At 44.2% G+C, this 18870-nt stretch overlaps 1 protein-coding gene across 4 annotated transcripts; it reads right to left on the bottom strand.

The window, feature by feature from the left end:
* Positions 1-3445: 3445 nt before the first annotated feature.
* LOC111157501 (ring-box 1) lies at positions 3446-18601 on the bottom strand. Of its 4 annotated transcripts, none has more exons than XM_022518949.1 (5): positions 18468-18586; positions 16476-16554; positions 10508-10578; positions 7334-7419; positions 3446-4311 (listed from the first exon to the last, which is right to left on the bottom strand). In XM_022518949.1, the coding sequence occupies exons 1-5, from the start codon at positions 18543-18545 to the stop codon at positions 4200-4202; spliced, it is 426 nt and encodes a 141-aa protein (XP_022374657.1). In that variant the 5' UTR covers positions 18546-18586; the 3' UTR covers positions 3446-4199. The 4 variants fall into 4 exon arrangements, with proteins under 4 accessions (XP_022374657.1, XP_022374659.1, XP_022374660.1 ...); XM_022518951.1 differs by lacking the exon at positions 3446-4311 and adding an exon at positions 4413-4602 and having other exon boundaries at positions 18468-18596; XM_022518952.1 differs by lacking the exons at positions 3446-4311; positions 7334-7419 and adding an exon at positions 4413-4602 and having other exon boundaries at positions 18468-18601.
* Positions 18602-18870: the final 269 nt, after the last annotated feature.

The raw sequence follows: 18870 nt of genomic DNA on the forward strand, positions 1-18870 counted from the left end.
GTTGGCTGAGGAAATGAGTGAAAACTATCAGAGGACACTATAATGAAATGATGAGCTTTTTAGGAATGCTTAAGAGTGAATAAGGAAAAGGTATGGGGCCACTGGTAGGGGCAGGAGGGGATAATAACGAGGGTTGAGAAGCAAATTGCTGGCTGATTTTTCTAGCAGAGGGGACACTGAAAGGATGTTGGTGGGGCCCTTAGCTGGCTCAGTCGGTTAAGTGTCAGACTCTTGGTTTAGGCTCAGGTATTGATCTCGGGGTCGTGGGTTAGAGCCCCATGTTGGGCTCCGTGTTCGGTGCAGAGTCTGCTTGAGATTCGCTCGGCCTTTCCCCCGACTCTCTCTCTTTTTCTCTCTCTCTCAAATAAGTAAATAAAATCTTAAAAAGGAAAAGAAAAGAAGAAAAGAGAAGAGAAAAGAAAGGAAAAAAGAAAAGAAAAGAAAAGAAAAGAGAAAGGATGTTGGAGAGTTCACAGCAGCACTAGGAATGATGGGGAATTGGGCTCAGAGAACAGGCAGCAGCCGGGACGTGAGCCAATATTATGCCACAAAACCAGTTTGGGGAGGTGTTGGCTGTTGAGACTGTTGAACACTGGATGTCATAACCCATTCTGCCACCTGCACTGGCCCTGGGTGCTGCCAGTGCTGCCGCCCACGGCCGCAATGGCTGGCAGGGTGAGTGTCTCCAGTGGGGGTTAGGTAATCTCTCTGGTTCCAGCTGCAAGGAAGTTGGAGGAGCCAGGATTAGGCATGTTCTGTGATGGGAAATGAACTCTGCTGCCTTCCACGTGGGGAATTTCTCAACCCCTGGAAGGGACATCAGACTAAATTAAAGACTCGCTTCAGGTTGTGGCCAAGAGACTAATGGCAGTGTGACCAATCAGAGGGGATTGCAATTATTTTAGAGAAAAACGAAGAGGGCCTGGCTCCGTCCATGGCAGTGGGAATGGAGAAGAGGGTACAGATTTTCATGAGAGTATAGTGGTAGAGTGAATAGCATTTCGTGATTAGATGCAGGGGCAAAGGAGAGGAGGGTATCTAAAATGCTGTCTTAATGCCTGTGGCTTCAGGAATTCAATGAGTGACACTGCTATGAACCAGGCTCGGTCATCCAGGAGGGGGAGTTTGGGGAAATGATAGGTCGGTCGTGGTTGACACCCTGAGTTTGAAGTGTCTACAAGACACATAGCCGGGCATAGACAATGGACACATTTGGATACGGTTATCTGATGATGGTAAGAAGCTGTCCAAGGAAAGGAAGCTCTGATTTGTAGCATTTCCCAAATTCTGTGGTGTGAAATATACCCACTCTGGCCAATTTCAACCTGCCAAAGCAAGATTATTGAAAGCGGGTTTGGGGAGAGATGCGCACAATCCGCTCTTGGGAGCCTACCGGAGGGTCCAGCATGCGATCGTGACTATGGGAGAGGATGGCATCTCCCAGACAGAGCAGAACCCTGGGAATAGAAACTTCAGGGCCGATGGAAGAAGGGGAGCCCCTACAATGCAAAGGAGTTGACAGAAGGAAAACCAAGAGAGAATGGGCACTTCAAGATCAAGCCCAGATCTGAGCCCTGTCAAGCTCTCCAGAATGAACTTCCATATTCATTCATTTTCTCAGCAATCTCCTACTGGACTGTGAGCTCTTAGCGGGAAGAGATTCTTGCTGACTCAGCTGTGTCCCCTAGGTTAGCACCCAGCAGGCACTCAGTAAATAATTTCACTGATGTCTCGAGGGAGATTCATGTCCACCAGTTTCATAAGGCGCCACAAGACTAACTGGATATAAACGTTACAAGATGTTTGTGCTCAATGTTAGGGGAAAACTCCCTAGCCTCTCGAAGTAGACCCATCTTGTGTTGTCTGTCCCACATCCCTCCCATTCTTCTGGGAACTATTACCCTCCATGCCAGAGGAGCTCTCAAGGCAGTCACTGTGTTCCACAGGAATCTACAGACTGGCCTAGCTATGGGATTTGGGGAATCAGAACTTAATGTCTCTCGCGTAGCCCCTGGGGGAGAAGACGTGGCGGCATCGTTTTCCTGCCTTATGAGGCTAGTGAGAGTAGCGGGGAATCCCAGCAGCGACTCCCTGGTTCCATTCCTTCTTCCGTCCCAATGCTTCCCTAGCCCTTTCTCTGATTACATTACAGAGCCCCACACCCGCCCCTTACCTCAGCAGAAGCTGGGTGCTCTGCAAGCAATAGGACTGATTAATACTCAAGCAGAACTCGCCAAATGCGTCATGTCATCTATCTGAAAATCTGTGCGTTCCCTACCTTAAGTACTCATGCGGTCCGGATGACCGCTTCAAAGGGTATTTCTGTCAAGGGTGGTAACCCTAAATTAACAGCAACCGTAGCAGCTTTCTCCAGACGAGTCCTTGCTGTATGCCTGGCATATAGCTGAAGGAAAAAAATCTTTTTTTTTTTTTTTTTTAAGATTTTATTTATTTGACAGACGGAGATCACAAGTAGGCAGAGAGGCAGGCAGAGAGAGGAGGAAGCAGGCTCCCCGCCGAGCAGAGAGCCCGATGCGGGGTTCCATCCCAGGACTCTGGGACCATGACCTGAGCCGAAGGCAGGGACCTTAACCCACTGAGCCACCCAGGCGCCCCAGGAAAAAATCTTTTTTAAAAGTTTTTATTTATTTAGAGAGAGAGCACGAGTGGCAGGAGGGGCAGAGGGAGAGGATCCCAAGCAGACAGAGCCTGGGGTCTGATCATATGACTCTGAGATCACCACCTGAGTGAAGTCAGGAGTTGGACACTTAACCAGCTGAGGCTCCCAGGCGCCCCAGGAAGGTGGGTTTGATTCAGGTTTATTAAGAGTTCTAAGTTTGTTTTTTTCTTTTAAGATTTTATTTGTCAGAGAGAGACTGCACAAACCAGGTGGAGCGGTAGGCAGGAGAAGCAGTCTTCCCACTCAGCTGGGACTCCGATGTGGGACTCGAACGCAGGACCCTGGGATCATGACCTGAGCCTAGAGCACATGCTTAACCTGCTGAGCCACCCAAGTGTCCCAAGTTCAAAGTTCTTTTTTTTTTTTAAGATTTTATTTATTTATTTGAGATACAGAGAGACAGAGTGAGATAAAGCATGAGAGGGAAGGTCAGAGGGAGAAGCAGACTCCCCATGGAGCTGGGAGCCCGATGTGGGACTCGATCTGAGGACTCTGGGATCATGACCTGAGCCAAAGATAGTTGCTTAAATGACTGAGCCACCCAGGTGCCCCAAGTTCAAAAAGTTCTTAATCACTAAGATATAGATTCTTAAATTGTCTACTATCAGGATCCCTTTATGATCTTAAAAACTGAAGGCCTCAAAGAATTTTTGTCTTTGTGGGTGAACATCTATAAATCTCTCTCTTTCTATATATATATATATGATGGAAATCAAAACCAAGAAATTTAAAAGACTTAAAAAGAACAAAACCCATCATGTTAACATAAATATTTTTATTAAAAGCCACTATTCTTCAAAACAAAAGAATTAAAGAGTGGCACTGTTTTACATTTTTGCAAACCTTTCACATCTAATAGAAGACAGCTGGCTTCTCCTGCCTGCTTCTTCATTCAGTGCATTGCTTTGGTTGAAGGACAGAAGGAAAAGCTGGCCTCATGCAGACATATAGTGGAACAGGAACTTCGTGAATCTTCTGATAGGGTTCCAGGAGCCCACAGGAGTCCTTCGACCATAGTTTGAGAACCACTACAGTAAACTAGACTGTTTTTCAGTTAAAGACTATATCACCACTGAGTTAGTTTTAGAACTGGCAAGTTCTTCCATGGCCAAGACTTTTTATTTATTTTTTAAAGTAATCTTTATACCCAATGTGGGGCTTGAACTCATGACCCCAAGATCAAGAGTCGCATGCTCTACGGACTGAGCCAGCCAGGCACCCCCATGGCCAAGACATTTTAAACAAACTGCAAAAGATTGTGGTGGTAAAGGCAATTTGAATTCTTTTTAATTCCATTTTAAGTGGACACTTTAATACACCAATTTTCAACTTGAGTTCATAAATTCTTCTTTTGCCAGCCAAAATTACATATTAGATTTTTTTCAGGTTAATTTTTCTAAACCAAGAAGAGAAAGCAACATGTCATACACGGTCAAGGTTAACATTCGTATAGTGGTTTTACAGTTTACAAAGCTTCTTTCTGTGCACATATGATGCCATTTAGTTCTTAAGAGCCGTTCTACAGGGGAAAGGGCGGAGCAGAGACGACTTGCCTGAGACCGCCATTGATGACCAGGCTGTGGACCAGGATTCCTCGTGACCAAGCGATGTGCTCACAGGACAACTCTGCTCTAATGAACAAACATCTCACTTTCGAAAGAAAGCCTTCCAACCTAGGAAGTGGGGATCCTTTATCTATGTTCACTTTTTCACATACACAAGAGACAGCATCTGTTCTAGAATCCAACTGGATTTTATTTGACACAGAATACAATATGGCTGCGGGAATAGCAAACTAAAAAGACAAAGCAGAAAAGACACGGTTCTATCTAATTTATAATTAAGTAACAGGAGGGCAAGTCATTAAATGAACAACAGAACAGTTGAGCTCGATGGAAGAATTCTCTCTCTAGTGCCCGTACCTGAAAGACAAAGTACATTATTTTATTAATTTCTTAGTAATTTCCTGCTTGAGACTACAGAACCTGCCAGAACACAGGAGCAAATGTAAGGAAAACTTAAAACATGTGAGTGCAAGTGTGCTCCCAGATTGGGTTGACACGAGGTTTTGCCCCTTTTATTTTACCCTTCACATTTTACCTTCTACCTTCTTCTTGGTGGGAGTCCCTCCATGGGCCTCAACTACACCCACCTGACCCTCCTTCCAGTTAGGGGACAGATGTGAGCAGTATTGGGAGGCGAGAGGGAAAAGTAAGAACCAGGGGCTGCGAAGGGGAACTGCTCTGGTGGCTCCAGTCCGCGGCTCAGACACCCTCTGAGCACTCAGCCTCCCCCTCCCACTGCAGCTTGTTTTCACTCAGATCTGCTACTCAGACAAACACAGGAATAGTCACTAAAAGGCCTGAATTTCAAAATCTATCACCAGGTCCAATTTCCACCCTGATTCCATTCAGCACTAAGAAAGAGAACTGTAGAGAAATGTATGGATTTCAGGTGGTTTCTCACTTCCCCAAAAGCCAAAATTTGGCTCTAATAAGAATATAAAAACAAACAAGGCTGGGAAGTTCTTTCACATATAAATGGGCTTCTTGAACAAATATCCTTCTATTATTTTACTCAGTCTTCTGTCCAGTTATGGACCGTTATCCTCTGAGTAAAATACTTATATAACAAAGTACAACACAGAACATAATACATTTAACAATGGGTGGAAACCAGGGCACTTGAACTCTGGGTCATGCTGTCAATCACTTGAACTCTGGGTCATGCTGTCAATCATCCCAAAGGACTACTAGATGTTTTAAACACTTCTCATATGAAATCTACTTGAATATTGTCTACCAAAAAAGTTGTGCCAAATTCCACACAGAGTAGAGCCCCAGCGTTTGTAAGTATACTGGAGAGAAAGCCAGACGTTGTCTATCAGATTAAAGGATGCCCATGATTTGTTCCTTCGGAATCTGTTTTCCCAATGCGTTGTCGAGCCCTGCCTGACAAGGCCACTGGTGGGACACGGTGGTGGTGTCAAAGCCCAACACGAGGGATTCTTCATACCCTCCACTTCCTAGGCTCAGTCCAGGGAATATTTAATGGGCAACATGGCACAATTTGGGTCCAAAACAGAACCTGGAGCCTGCTTCAGGGCAGAGCCAATTACAAAGGCCTCCTGAGAATGCAGAAAAGTGTTTTTGCCTTGATATGTGTGACTTCATGGTTCTACTCAGAACTCGAGCTCCCAAGGATGGGGAAGGGCTGTCTCCCGCGTTTTCATATCTTACACGTTAGGTAGCACACATTTTGCTGAAGGAAGCACCATGGTAGTTAAAAGTTAAAACACTGAGTATTTGGCAGGTTTCTTAAGAAATGAACATGCAGTCAGTAAGACTTCCAAAATTCTTTAAAAAATAAATAACCAAGTGTAAAAGCAAAGTAACTGTACCAGTAAGGGATTTTTCAACATTTAACAAAGAACTCCATCTTTTGTTTTTTAAACTTCATTGTATCTTATTAACCAAAACTCATATTTAAATAAAACCCCCTTCTCATAAAAAATTTGATAAAGCAAATGGTGAATAATTCAACAGCAACAAAACATAGCATTTCACAGGGAAAGAAGCATAAAAACATATGAAAAGTAGCCAATCTTACTCAAAATTCAAAAAACGCAGCTGGATACTAGTTTTCAACTATCGAAGCAGCTGAGATGGAGAAGTTTGGTAACAGAGCCTTAGCAGGAAATGGAGAAAGGGGCCTTCTGCTGCACTGTTTAGAGGGAGTGTAAATTATAATATATTCTAGGGAAAGGAAAATCTGACTTTAATCAAAAATAAAAAGGTACATACTCTTCACTCAGAAATTCCTCCTTTAGGAACTACTGCTACAAATACACCTGCACATATTCACAAAGATTCATTTATAGGGATGGTCATCTTTATACACTATTTTTAAGTGAAAAATCTGAAACCTAAAATCTATCAATTAAATAAATTATGGTGTATCAACATAAAAACTACTTCAACTATCAGAAAGGAGGTACTCGGATATATATGAAAAAACTCCAAAATATATGAAATGAAAAAGCAAGGTGAATTACTATGTTGGATGTTCATATTTATGTTAAAATTACATACACATATGTACCCATGTGCATGCAAGCATGTTCCAGAGCTAGTCAGGAGGTACTAAGAACTTGTGGTCACCTCTGGGGCTGAGATCAGGAGACTACGGTGGGACACTAAATTTTTTGGGTATGCCCTCTTGACTATCTGAATTTTTAAAAAATTTACCATGTCACGTTTTATTTATATAATACTAGTAATTTAGTTGAGATAGCCACAAATGCCATATCAGAGTTAATCAGCATGAGATGGAACCATGAAGCAGAATAGGTAGATATAATTCAACCCCAAGCAAAGATACCTGACCTTGGTTAGCCCCTGGAGCCTTATTATGGATATGATTCTGGAAATAATGAATAGTTTGCAGATTCTCGTATTTTCTACTTTCACAGACCCTGAGAGGTGGGACTCACAGATGAGCGCTTGTTTTACTAATTAAAAGTTGGTTTGTAAAACAAGGTATGCTCCCTGTCTCCCATCTTCTCAGACTCTGCACTCTCCAGCTTGAGGTGACTCAGGGATGGCACGGCCCACAGAGCCCAGTCTTACAACGTCAGAACAGTCAGACACCTACTTTTGGAATTCCCACTCTCTGTTGTCCAACGGACACACCTGCCGTGTTTTGAGCCAGCGAGAGATGCAGTGGAAGTGAAAAGCATGCTGGAAGAAAAGACACATTTTATTAAAGATCATTCCTCAGCCATCTACTGACGGTCTGTCTCAAGGGCGGCAGCCTGGTGACACACGGGACCAGCGAACAAGGGGAGACAACAAACAATGAGAGGCAAAAGGTCAACAACCCCTCACGCCTTAGTCAGGTACAACAAACAATGAGAGGCAAAAGGTCAACAACCCCTCACGCCTTAGTCAGGTACAGGACACTCCCACTGAAATACCGGTTAGAAATGTAACCACTACGAGAAGGAATTATTCAGGAAGCATCATATATGCTATAGCAGTGCGTTCTCTCCCCTTCCCTTAAGGGAAGATGGAATGTGGCTTCCTGGTCCTCTTGGGCCTGTAAGGGGAGGCTTCTACTTTCCTGTACTTTCCTTGGACACATGCCAGGAGGCCCTTGATCACAGGCAGATTTCAAACTTCCCCATTCTTGGTCCCCAGCTGCGCCTCCCCCACCTTGGAGAACGGGAACCCCGGGAGCAGTGACTTCTCCTGCCAACGCTGAGACGGGCACTTCCCCAATCTCCCCGCACCCAGCTCAGCTCTGTTCAAAAGACCTTCCTTCCAGATTTGTTCAAAGGTGTACCGATATTAAAACAGCTCAGTACCTGGTAAGCCTAAAGGGGTGAGGCACTTTCTCTTAAAAAGACTAAAAAACTTAAAAAACTTAAAAAGACTAAAAAAGACTAAAAAAACAAGGGGAAAAGGAAGCATCACGATGTACAAACCGCACACAAGCAGCAGAAAAGATGATCAAACGACTTATTTCATGATCTAGGCAAGAAATAAAATGGCAGAGTACCAAGAAGGCTGGTAACCAAGGGGAGCTAGGAGATGGCTTTCAGATTTGGGCAAAAGGAAAATCTGTGGGAGTTTTTTGGTGTGAGTGAATGACACACAGGTGCTAATCACAATACCTCTGCAACAGACATTTACTCTCCCGACTGCTCACGGGAGCAGAGAATTAAGACAGCAGCTACAAGCGCTCCCCTCATCGTATCTGAGAGGGGTGGGGCTCAGGTGGGGACAGGGGAGAAATGCTGGCTGCCCAGCAGAATAATGAAAGTTCTGCAAGCCTGATTTAATAACAGACTCAAAGTCTGGTCAGCAGGCCCTACCAAAACATGCGGGGACCTTCGAGAAGAGTCACTGAGAGGATTACCATCATGGGCACTGTCTTGATAAAGACAGAGACAGAATCTGGTAATCGAGAGTGGAATCCACAGCTAGGACACTGTGGATGGTCCATAGGACAGGTACTCGCCCAGGGTGAGAGCTTTAGATCGATTTCGTGCAACTCGTTGACTCTCACATAACTCACTGTGAAAGAGAGAAAAAAACCCAAAAACTTCTAGAAAGCAGAAGGTGAGGCCTTTTTTTTCTCAATCACCAGGTAGTAGGGACAGGCTCACCTAAGGGTATTCAGGACGCCTTTCCCCACTGCCTCCCACCCCCATTAGGCCCCTTGCAGCAGTACAGGGTCCTTATACACCCCAACTACCTCGGAAGATGGAGGGAAAGGGGAGCTGCAAGTAAGGATGCAGAGCAGGTGCCAGCATCCCTGCACCAGCCTGGTCCCAACTTTCCGCCTGTTAATAAATGGCGGTCGGCTGAGGGGTGTACCCGCAGTCTCAAGTACACTGCCTAGTGCTTACAGCTCACAGAGGATGCGGACCCCTATCACCTAACCGGAGCCTCAGAGCAAGCCTGGTGAGGAATCACGACAGGTATCATTACCTTCCTTTTGCAGACGGGAAACTGAGACTCCGACAAATCAAGGGACTTGCCTAACTCATGGGGCGGGCGAGAAGACCCAGAACTAGAAGCCGGCGCTGGTCCAAGGGCTTCTGCCACCCCAGGCCAGCTCCTCTTTATGGCAGGCTCCCTGAGCTAGTCTCGCCTTAGCCAAACTTAGGGGAAGTTCACTTCCTTTGCCCTCCACCAAAAGATAACATGGCCCTTGGTTTATGCCTGAATGTCAGGCAGGGCAAAGAGCCCGATATATTTTATTTCTTTATCCCCATAAACAACAAATCCAACTGGGCCAACCGGCTGGGCCAATACAGGCTACTGGGAAACCGCTCAAAGGGCCTTGACAGAATAAGAAGGTGTGGGACAGGCTCGGGTAGGACAGAGCCTCAGCCTGCTGGGCCAAAGTACTGATATGTGCTCAGTAACCAACGCCCCCCCAAAGTTGTTACTTATTTATATTTAACAAACAAACACTTATGTCTCCTATGTGCTAGGATAAAATCGTTTCATCCTGATTATAACTCTGTGCAGTCTACATGAGGGAAGCCAGGGTTAGGGATGTCAAACACCTCGTCTGAAGTCACTTAGCAAGTAAGTCAAAGACAGGGAATGATGGTCTGACTCCAGAGCCTCTTAGGCCTGGGCTATGCTGGGGCCTGCGGGTCCTCTTTCCCCTTGGCACAGGAGGACAGGACAATTTTAGCTCCTGTAACTGGGACTATATGGCTATAGAGACGAATTTTTAACACATGCTAGAAATAACATATTTGATGTTGTTATCCTTCACAGCTGTCACGCCGGGGAAGGCTGTACATTCAGTCCAACGATGCTGGACAAAACATTTCTGGCATGAGCCGCGTTAAAAAAAAATCCTAACTTAGTACGTTTGCCACACTTTAGAACACACAGACACGGGCCCTTGAACACTCAATTTATTTGCCAAACTTAGTTCAACAAGGCATATATAGCCCTAAAAAAAGATCTGTTAAGAAAGTAAAGATGTCCACCAATAGGGGAATATTCCAAAGACTGCCACAGGCCTTGCAGGCAATTCCCAAAGATGAATCCCCAAAGTGTTGCTAACAAAAGTCGTTCCTCTTTATAATTAAGACAAAATGGTGCCCGTTTAATAACTAGTAATTTTTAACCTATCACAGGTGAACAGTACAAAGATTTAAAATCTTTTTTACTATTTGTATACCTTTTGGGAGAAAGGTGGGCTAGTCATTTTTTTTCCTAGTTATTTTCAAGACTGGCAAAGCAGGAAAAGTGGTAATATGTTTACAAGCCATGCTGATAGGGAAAGATGTTTCCTTACGTTACAGACTCCCCATGCAACAGTGCACTCTTCAGAAGTAGCGGACGCCTGGTTAGCTTGACATTCTATGCCTGTGGGAACAAGAGCAACAAGATCACTGGACCTCCCGCGCCCCACCTGCGTAGTGTCACAAGCACAGGATTTGGGCGAGGTAGGGGTGAGGGTGATGCAAACCTGGACAAAATCTCAAGTGGTTCATTAGTCACCATTGTTTTTCTATGAGTGTAGGAAGGGGAGACGCGCAGAAGGCAGAGATGTGACTTATCCATTTGCTTTGCAACGATTTCCTCTCCTTGGTCACAGAGTGATGAAGGAAAAGGCACATTTTTAGTTCTGAACATAACCTGACCTGTCCAAACCAAAGTGATTTCTCCTAGTTTGGTTCATCTAGTAAATTCTTAAAGCTACCTCGTAACTCTTACTGTTCTGAGAAGTGGCATCTTCTCCCTGTTTTGGGCAAATGCTGCCTCTGAGGTCCTTCCAACAGTATGGCCTCGCTGGGTAACAAGCTCCAGCCCCTCGAGGGGTCAGGCACACACACAAGAACTGGGACAGAAGCAAAATAAAAGAGGTGAAGAGGCCTGTGGCACACTGGAGCGCATGCTCTGTGTGAAAGCACCAAAACTCAAACATCTTTAAAACACCATCAAACAAAGCCAATCTGTTCAGCCAATGGGCTAGAGACTTGGGGCCCACTAACTGGTGATGTGTACTACCCAAGGTGATGCTGTCTTGTGAACAGAGCACATTATGGCAAATATCTCCAAATATCAATTTCACAGAGGGGGAAGAGAGGAATTAAAATAGAATACAAATCTGACTGAGGTCAAGAACTGATGAGTAAAGCTCTACTGGGATGAATCTTCAAGGAACAAGAATTACTAATGTCTAATTTGCTTTCTCTGAAGGTGGTAACTAAATGGAGTCTCTCATTTGAAGAATAAAAAGTTTCGGGAAAGACTAAAAATAGACAATTACTTCAAACTTCCATAGGTGAGAAACAGAAAGACTGTAGGCAAATAGTGCTGAGACTTGAATGGGTCTGTCTGGTCTTGGGGGAAATTATACACCATAAGGGTTTTTTCCATCCTTCAAAACTATGAAAGGCAAAGGATCTGAAATCACAAAACTTCCTTTTGCTACCAGATCCACACTACAAAGAGAGTAACTGGGTTCTCCTTCTGATAGGAGTGGAGAGTCCAGAGTCTACGCAGTATATGCAAGGATTTACTGGAGCTGTGACTGCACTACCATTTTCAAAAGTAGAGAAAATAAAATCTGATGACCTTCAAGTTGGATTCTCTCAGATGAGTACAATATATCATGAAATTAGTTAATTAAGAGACATAATTATGACTGAAATAAATAACGACTGTTTCAAGGTACATGATCATGTTTAAATTTTTCTAGGTCAAGGTATTTTTAAGGGACTCTTTCTGTGCCAAGTGCAAAGTAGGCTCTCAGTACCTGAATAAGCAAACAAAACCACTTCTACCAACAGAGACAATGGAGGCCAAATACATATGCATTCTTTACCTGGTAATTCCTAACAAAGAACAAAAATATATAGGAGGGATAGGAATGCAATCTACAAAGCCATGAAAGAAAGGATATGGCATGAAAAATTATTAAATATGAGTGTAAAATGTTTTCAAATAGAAAATGTTCTTGAGGGGCGCCTGGGTGGCTCAGTCGGTTGAGCGTCTGCCTTCAGGTCAGGTCATGATCCCAGCGTCCTGGGATCGAGCCCCATATGAGGCTCCTGCTTAGTGGGAAACCTCCTTCTCCCTCTTTCTCTCCCTCTGCCTGCTGCTTCCCTTACTTGTGCTCTCTCTCTCTAATAAATAAAATCTTAAAAAAAAAAAAATTCTTGAGCTGTTGGTGCAGACAGGAGTTGAGTTGTTCATTTAAAAAGGGGAAGTTAACTACTCACTGTCAACCTAGAGCAGCCAAAACAAGCAGCACATAATGGGTTCCTGTCATGCCCCTGCAAAGGCAGAGGCTTAGTGCATTCAATACATAGTCTGGGGACTTTTAAACTTCAATATAAGAGCATTACCAGGGCGCCTGGATGGCTCAGCGGGTTAAGCCTCTGCCTTCGGCTCAGGTCATGATCTCAGGGTCCTGGGATCGAGCCCCGCATCGGGCTCTCTGCTCCGCAGGGAGCTTGCTTCCCCCTCCCCCTCTGCCTACCTCTCTGACTACTTGTGATCTCTATCAAATAAATAAACTAAAAATCTTAAAAAAAAAAAATCATTGAGCATTACCACCAAAGGTCTGCTAAGGAAGCAATGGTTTCACCTTGGAAGCTGATGGATTTCACACTTTCAAAACAGGGATGGACCTGTGGTTTAGGAAGAGGCTAACTTCTCATGGGCAAAGGGTGGGTCTACACCCTTCTGGATGCCCTCTTCATCTGGAACAAGACTACCTGAGATAATGGAGAAAACCTAGATTATGTGTTTCAGCAACTCTTAACAACAACAAAGAAATGGGGCAATATACAATAAATACGAAGCTAGAAGAGGGCATGTAGTGTTAATTTTTACTCAAAAGAGGATGTCTTCAGACCAAGAAAGCTTTACAGAAGAGTCCAACTTGGGCACAGCCATGATCACTGATACTTATTTAGGGCTATGTACATAATTATTCATTTAATGCCAGGCCAGAATTTATTAGAAAATGGCCATTGCTAAATCAAGATTCTTATTTTCAGCTTTGACAAAAAGTCTTTTTACAGGAATCATAATCCATTTATTTTTTTAACAGAAGGCAAGCCCAGTTGTGGCAACCAGACTTCTCTATAGTGTCTGTGATAAACAAAAAGGTGTATTTCTTAAGGGTAAAAATTTGATCTCAGTCACTGTTTTATACTGGTGCCTAGCAAAATGCCCAGGATGTGAGCATTCATTGAATGAATAAAAGACAAGATGTGAAAACAGACTCTTAATTATAGAGAACAATTTGATGGTTATCAGAGGGAAGGAGGATGAGGAGATGGGTTAAATAGGTGATGGAGATTAAGGAATGCATTTGTCATGATGAGCACCCAGTAATGTACGGAAGAGTTAGTCACTACTATATTGTATGCCTGAAACTAATATAATGATGCATGTTAACTAGAATTAAAATAAAACCTTAAGGGATGCCTGGGTGGCTCAGTGGGTTAAGCCTCTGCCTTTGGCTCAGGTCATGGTCTCAGGATCCTGGGATGGATCCCCACATCAAGCTTTCTGCTCAGCAGGGAGTCTGCTTCCCCCCCTCTCTACCGGCCTCTCTGCCCACTTGTGATATCTCTGTCAAATAAATAAATAAAATCTTTAAAAATAAAATAAAACCTTAAGAAATAATTTTTTAAAAAAAGAACAAACTTCTCAATTAAAATTTTGAAAAGACATGATTTGAAAATACTTTCATAATTTTTTGTTGTAAGATTTCAATATTCTGGGGCGCCTGGCTAGCTCAGTCTGTAGAGCATGAGGCTCCTGATCTCAGGGTTGTGAGTTCAAGCCCCACACCGGGGCTTACTTAAAAAAAAAAAAAAAAAAAATCAATATTCTACTTCATCTAACATTTAAAATATATGATAAAGTAGGTAGGTATCTAACTGAAGACCTACATTGATCCCTCAAGCGTTCAACTAAGATAAAGTATCAATGGCCTTTGTTTGTTGTGGTCCTCCCAAGAAGTATATTCTCTTGAATCCAGAGAGACACAAAATGACTTAAATAACTTAAAAAACCCAAACCAGGGTTATTTGGAATCATTAACTATTTACAGAAGAGAGACCCAAGAAAATAAAATTTGCTTTGGGCACAACTCCTTATGAAAATGCACAGCAACAAAATTGGCACGCATGTAATCAGAACCCCACCCAAACACATTTAAAACTGGGCATATGTTTCTCCGTGATGGATTCCTTCTATCTATACTAAACACGATGGTAGCTGCTGTCGGCTTTGACTGTCGTGTGAAAAGGTAAACAGGGTCAAAATTCAAACCACGGACAGCAAACTACCAACACATATTTGATTGGTGCTTTCCAAGTTGCAATGATCGGACTATTCCCTTATCTTGTAATTTTATTATTCATTGAGCAAGTGTTTAGTGAGAACCTATTACATACTGGACACAATGCTAGATGCTGGGAAGAGAGCAGTAAATAACATACATATGATAGAGAACGAACTAAATTAAATACTACAAAGGCAACCATGGGAGGTCTTGGGAATGTTTAACAAAACTGTCACAGCCTGTGTGCATGTTAAGTATGGGCAGGGAACACATCTCTGAGCTAGTTCAAGATGAGCTCTAAAGACCAACTATGGGTTAGTTCCACACTGCTCCATAAAGTCACCACTAGCCTCATATACCTACTGGACACTTGAAATGCGGCTAGTCTGAATTAAGAGGTGCTGTAAGCATAAAATACGCTTCAAAGACTTACTACCAAAAAGAAAATGTAGAATATTTCACTTTAAAATATTATTTACGGGGCGCCTGGGTGGCTCAGTGGGTTAAGCCGCTGCCTTCGGCTCAGGTCATGATCTCAGGGTCCTGGGATCGAGTCCCGCATCGGGCTCTCTGCTCGGCAGGGAGCCTGCTTCTCTCTCTCTCTCTCTGCCTGCCTCTCTGTCTACTTGTGATCTCTCTCTGTCAAATAAATAAATAAAATCTTTAAAAAAAAATAAAATAAAATATTATTTACAGGGCGCCTGGGTGGCTTAGTCATTAAGGGTCTGCCTTCGGCTCAGGTCATGATCCCAGGGTCCTGGGATCGAGCCCCACACTGGGCTCCCTAATCGGCGAGGAGCCTGCCTCTCCCTCTCCCACTCCCCTTCCTGTGTTCCTTCTCTCACTGCACCTCTCTGTGTCAAATAAATAAAATAAAATCTTAAAAATAAATAAAAAATAAGATATTATTTACATGTTGAAATGAAATTTTCTTGGATATAGCAGGATAAATAAAATGCAAATCACCTATTTCTTTTTACTGTAATGTGGGTACCAGAAAAATTTAAATTATGTATGTGCTTGCATTTGTGGCTCATATTCAGATCAGACAGTAGTGGGTTAGGCAAAGGTAGTGGAGAGAAGAGGGAGAATATTGCACACCGAGGCAACAGGATGTAAAAAGGCTCTAAAAAAGAGCATGGACAACTCAAGAAAGGAAAGAAAGCCAAAAAAACTATCAGAGTGAGTGGGAGAGTGTTGCAAAATGAAGCTGGAGAGGCAAGTGAGTGATTTTCAAAATAAGTGTCTACAAATCCAACTCTAGAAAGCTGAAATTTCTTCCCCTTATACCTCATCTCTGTAACAAACCATTTTAGTACCTGAATTAAAAAGTAACCTCAATTATTACTGGTATGATCAACACACTTGCCCCTATTACTATAAGGATCCTGAGTCTGTCAACCGCTATCAAATCCACCATGTACTGGCTACTACATGTGATGGAATCTGTAGGAGAGTTAAATGAAATTTCTTTACTGCAATTAGCTGTCTATTTCAATGTTGGCAGCGATGTCCTCTTAACTTTGGGGCTAACACTGAAATTCCTTATTTCGTTGGCTTCTTTTCTTTATAAATCTTGCCAAGCAAAAACTAGCTTTGGTGGAATATTTTAGCTCAAAGTTTATTTTTTTCCTTTCACTATTTTTGCCTTTGAGTCTGGGTATGAGATGGGAAATATAGAGGAATAATCAACAGTGCCTCTGTGTCCACAACTCATTCTAAATGTGTGCTTGCCATCTTTAGATTGAGTAGATTTATTCTGAGAGATGAGTGTGCCTCCAGGATATCATTAAATCTACTCTATTTCAAACACACCAGCGGACTAGAGGCAGAAGACACCAAGTGTTCTGACTAGGCTGTGTATCTCCTTGGGAAGAAGAAATTTGGTCACATCAGGATAGCCACAATCTCTGTAACCTTCTCAACTTCCTCCCATCCTCCTCCAGTTACTTACAAAGATCCATAATGTGGTTCCTGCAGATGGCACAGTTATCAACCACAATATCCCAGGCCCAGAGGGCTACTGCATTCCACTGCAAAGAGAAAAAGGGGGAACAATGCACTCTCCTTGTAAAACAGGCACGCACACACTCTAGGATTTCATGCTGCAGCTGCAGTTATCATCTCTTTGGCCACAAGGATCACCAAACATAAGAGTTTGGGGATATTACATTACTCTTATTTATTTTATAAGAGGACACAGAAGGCCTCACGTGTGCTCACCTGTTCTTTAAACAGTTGAATATGTGAACACAAATTAATGGACTGTCTTTATTTTCTCCCACAGCTTACAGTAATTTAGTCAACCATACCAATGTAAGAAAATCAGGAATAATTCTTAAGTGCCTATTTTAGGTTTAATAAGCACAAACTTGAATTTCTGTACAGGTTCCCCAGAAGAGCTCAATTTCTGCACAGAAAAGTATCTGCTCTTCAAGGCAGCTTTGAAAGAATGAGCCGGGAGGTGAAAGCTAGGAACAGAAGAACTATGATGATGATTGGATCATAAAATGGGTAATCGTGGGATAAGCTGGATAACCAACTACCCAGTGTGTGAGTACACAGAGCAAGGTCATGACTTAAATCTTCCAAGATTATTTCACAACAAACTCTACAATTCACCAGAATTTTGGTTAGTTCCTACCATCAAATAAACTGCTGTTCTCAACTTTCACATGCTCAGACTCTCATTTAGTTTAAGATAATTCCAATTAAGTGTTTATCTAAAAGCAGCATTTAAGCAATTTAACCTTCTGGCTTCTGCAATTATAAATATTCCCAAACTCCCTTTTCCTCCACTAATCTGGTGCTACTTCCAAAACCTTCACCTCTTTCAAACCCAATTCTTAGAGCCTAGTTCAACTTCTTCAGCACTTTTCACCCGAAAGCTTCAACTTGAAGGAAAAAAAAAACCAACCCCTATTTCTTTTCTTCAATATGGCTGCTGCCTGTAACTGAGCATGCAGTGTCCACAATGAAACACCAAAAAAGCAATAGCAGGGGGAAAATTGTCGGTGTTTAGCCAGATACTCAAGCAGTAACATTTCCCCTATTTCAGAGTCTTCATTTGGAAGAGATTTATTTGATACTATGTGGGAATCGGCACTTTTCTCCCACACTGTTGGCAAACCACTCTAAGACATTTCATGCAAAAAGACACGTTCAACATTTTTGCTTTCCCACTTTCACCAGGTCGTTCGCCACCAGTACTCAACCCTTCCTAAATGACACAAGGCTTGGGCTCACATTTTCTTTTTAAACAAATTCCATCATTGTGGGGGAGGGGAAACAGAGGGATTTAGATATGACCACAGAACTGTGGCGGCTGTGTGACAAACCAACAGACCTCTCAGAAGAGCCTAGAGTTGTTACACTGGAGACACTTTAACTCGGCGGGGACGAGGACTAGAGAGAGGGCTAAGGGAGGCCTTGATGAGGCGAGGACCGAATTAGGGTCCCTCAATAAGTGGGACCCCGGGCTTCGGGAAGAGGCGGGGCAAGGAGATCACCAGGCGGGCTCCTCGGAAGCCTCCAATGCGGTAGGAACTCAGGTCCCGGCTTTCGCCGCACTGCCCCCATCCTCCACCCACTGCATCGTTCCGACTCCCCCTTCCATCCACCCCACCCACTCCTCCCCACCCCTCCACCACTCCAGTGACAGCTCAGGCGCTTGGCTCTCCCAGACGAGTTGCAACCCCGCGTATCGCAATAAGCGCCTCCGTGATTGGCCCCTCAGACTCCAAGCGAAACCAATACTGCCATTGGCAGTGGGCCCCAGTCACGCCGATCAACTCTAAGACCCGCCCCCTAGCTTCCTTTCCTGGTACCCGGTCTCAGGAACGCCCTGAAATGAAGCCCTTTCCTCCGCGCCTCGGTCATCCTCGGGCCTGCCAGCCAGATCCGCGCCTCTCTACCTTCCCTGAGGAAGGCGCTGGCGAGACCCAACCTTTTTCACTTCAAAGCGCTTCTTGCCCGCGCCGCTGTTGGTGCCGCTCGGGGTATCCACATCCATCGCTGCCGCCATTTTGGAAACACACGGTCTGTCGTCCTGCCACTGCGCCTGCGCACCAGCGCACACCTCCCTCCTCTTCCCTCCCCGGCACCTCCTCCCGCACCCCGCCCCCTACTGGCGCGCGAGGGGCAGGTGGGGGGCGGAGCACGTAGCCACGCCTCTTAAAGGCGCTGGTGCAGGTCCCTCCCTCCCCGCCCCCCCACCTCCGGGCCCTGGCGTCGGCCGGGGAAGAGGCGGTGGCCGGGGCGGGGCCGGGCGGGGCCCAGCCGACGTGATCGAGCCGGGTGGAAACGCTCGAAAGACTCCCTCTCGCCTCCTCCCCCGGGAAGCCCCCGGC

The sequence above is a fragment of the Enhydra lutris genome, unplaced genomic scaffold (assembly GCF_002288905.1).
Source record: "Enhydra lutris kenyoni isolate GAN:26980312 unplaced genomic scaffold, ASM228890v2 scaffoldscaffold55, whole genome shotgun sequence".
Classification (NCBI taxonomy): domain Eukaryota; kingdom Metazoa; phylum Chordata; class Mammalia; order Carnivora; family Mustelidae; genus Enhydra; species Enhydra lutris.

Excerpts from the sequence above, each read along its gene's own strand:
- LOC111157501 (XM_022518949.1), bottom strand. The coding sequence starts at position 18,545 with ATGGCGGCAGCGATGGATGTGGATACCCCGAGCGGCACCAACAGCGGC. Across the intron at positions 16,555-18,467 it reads AGCGCTTTGAAGTGAAAAAG|TGGAATGCAGTAGCCCTCTG; the intron begins GTTGGGTCTCGC and ends TTCTCTTTGCAG. Across the intron at positions 10,579-16,475 it reads GAACCACATTATGGATCTTT|GCATAGAATGTCAAGCTAAC; the intron begins GTAAGTAACTGG and ends TTGTTCCCACAG.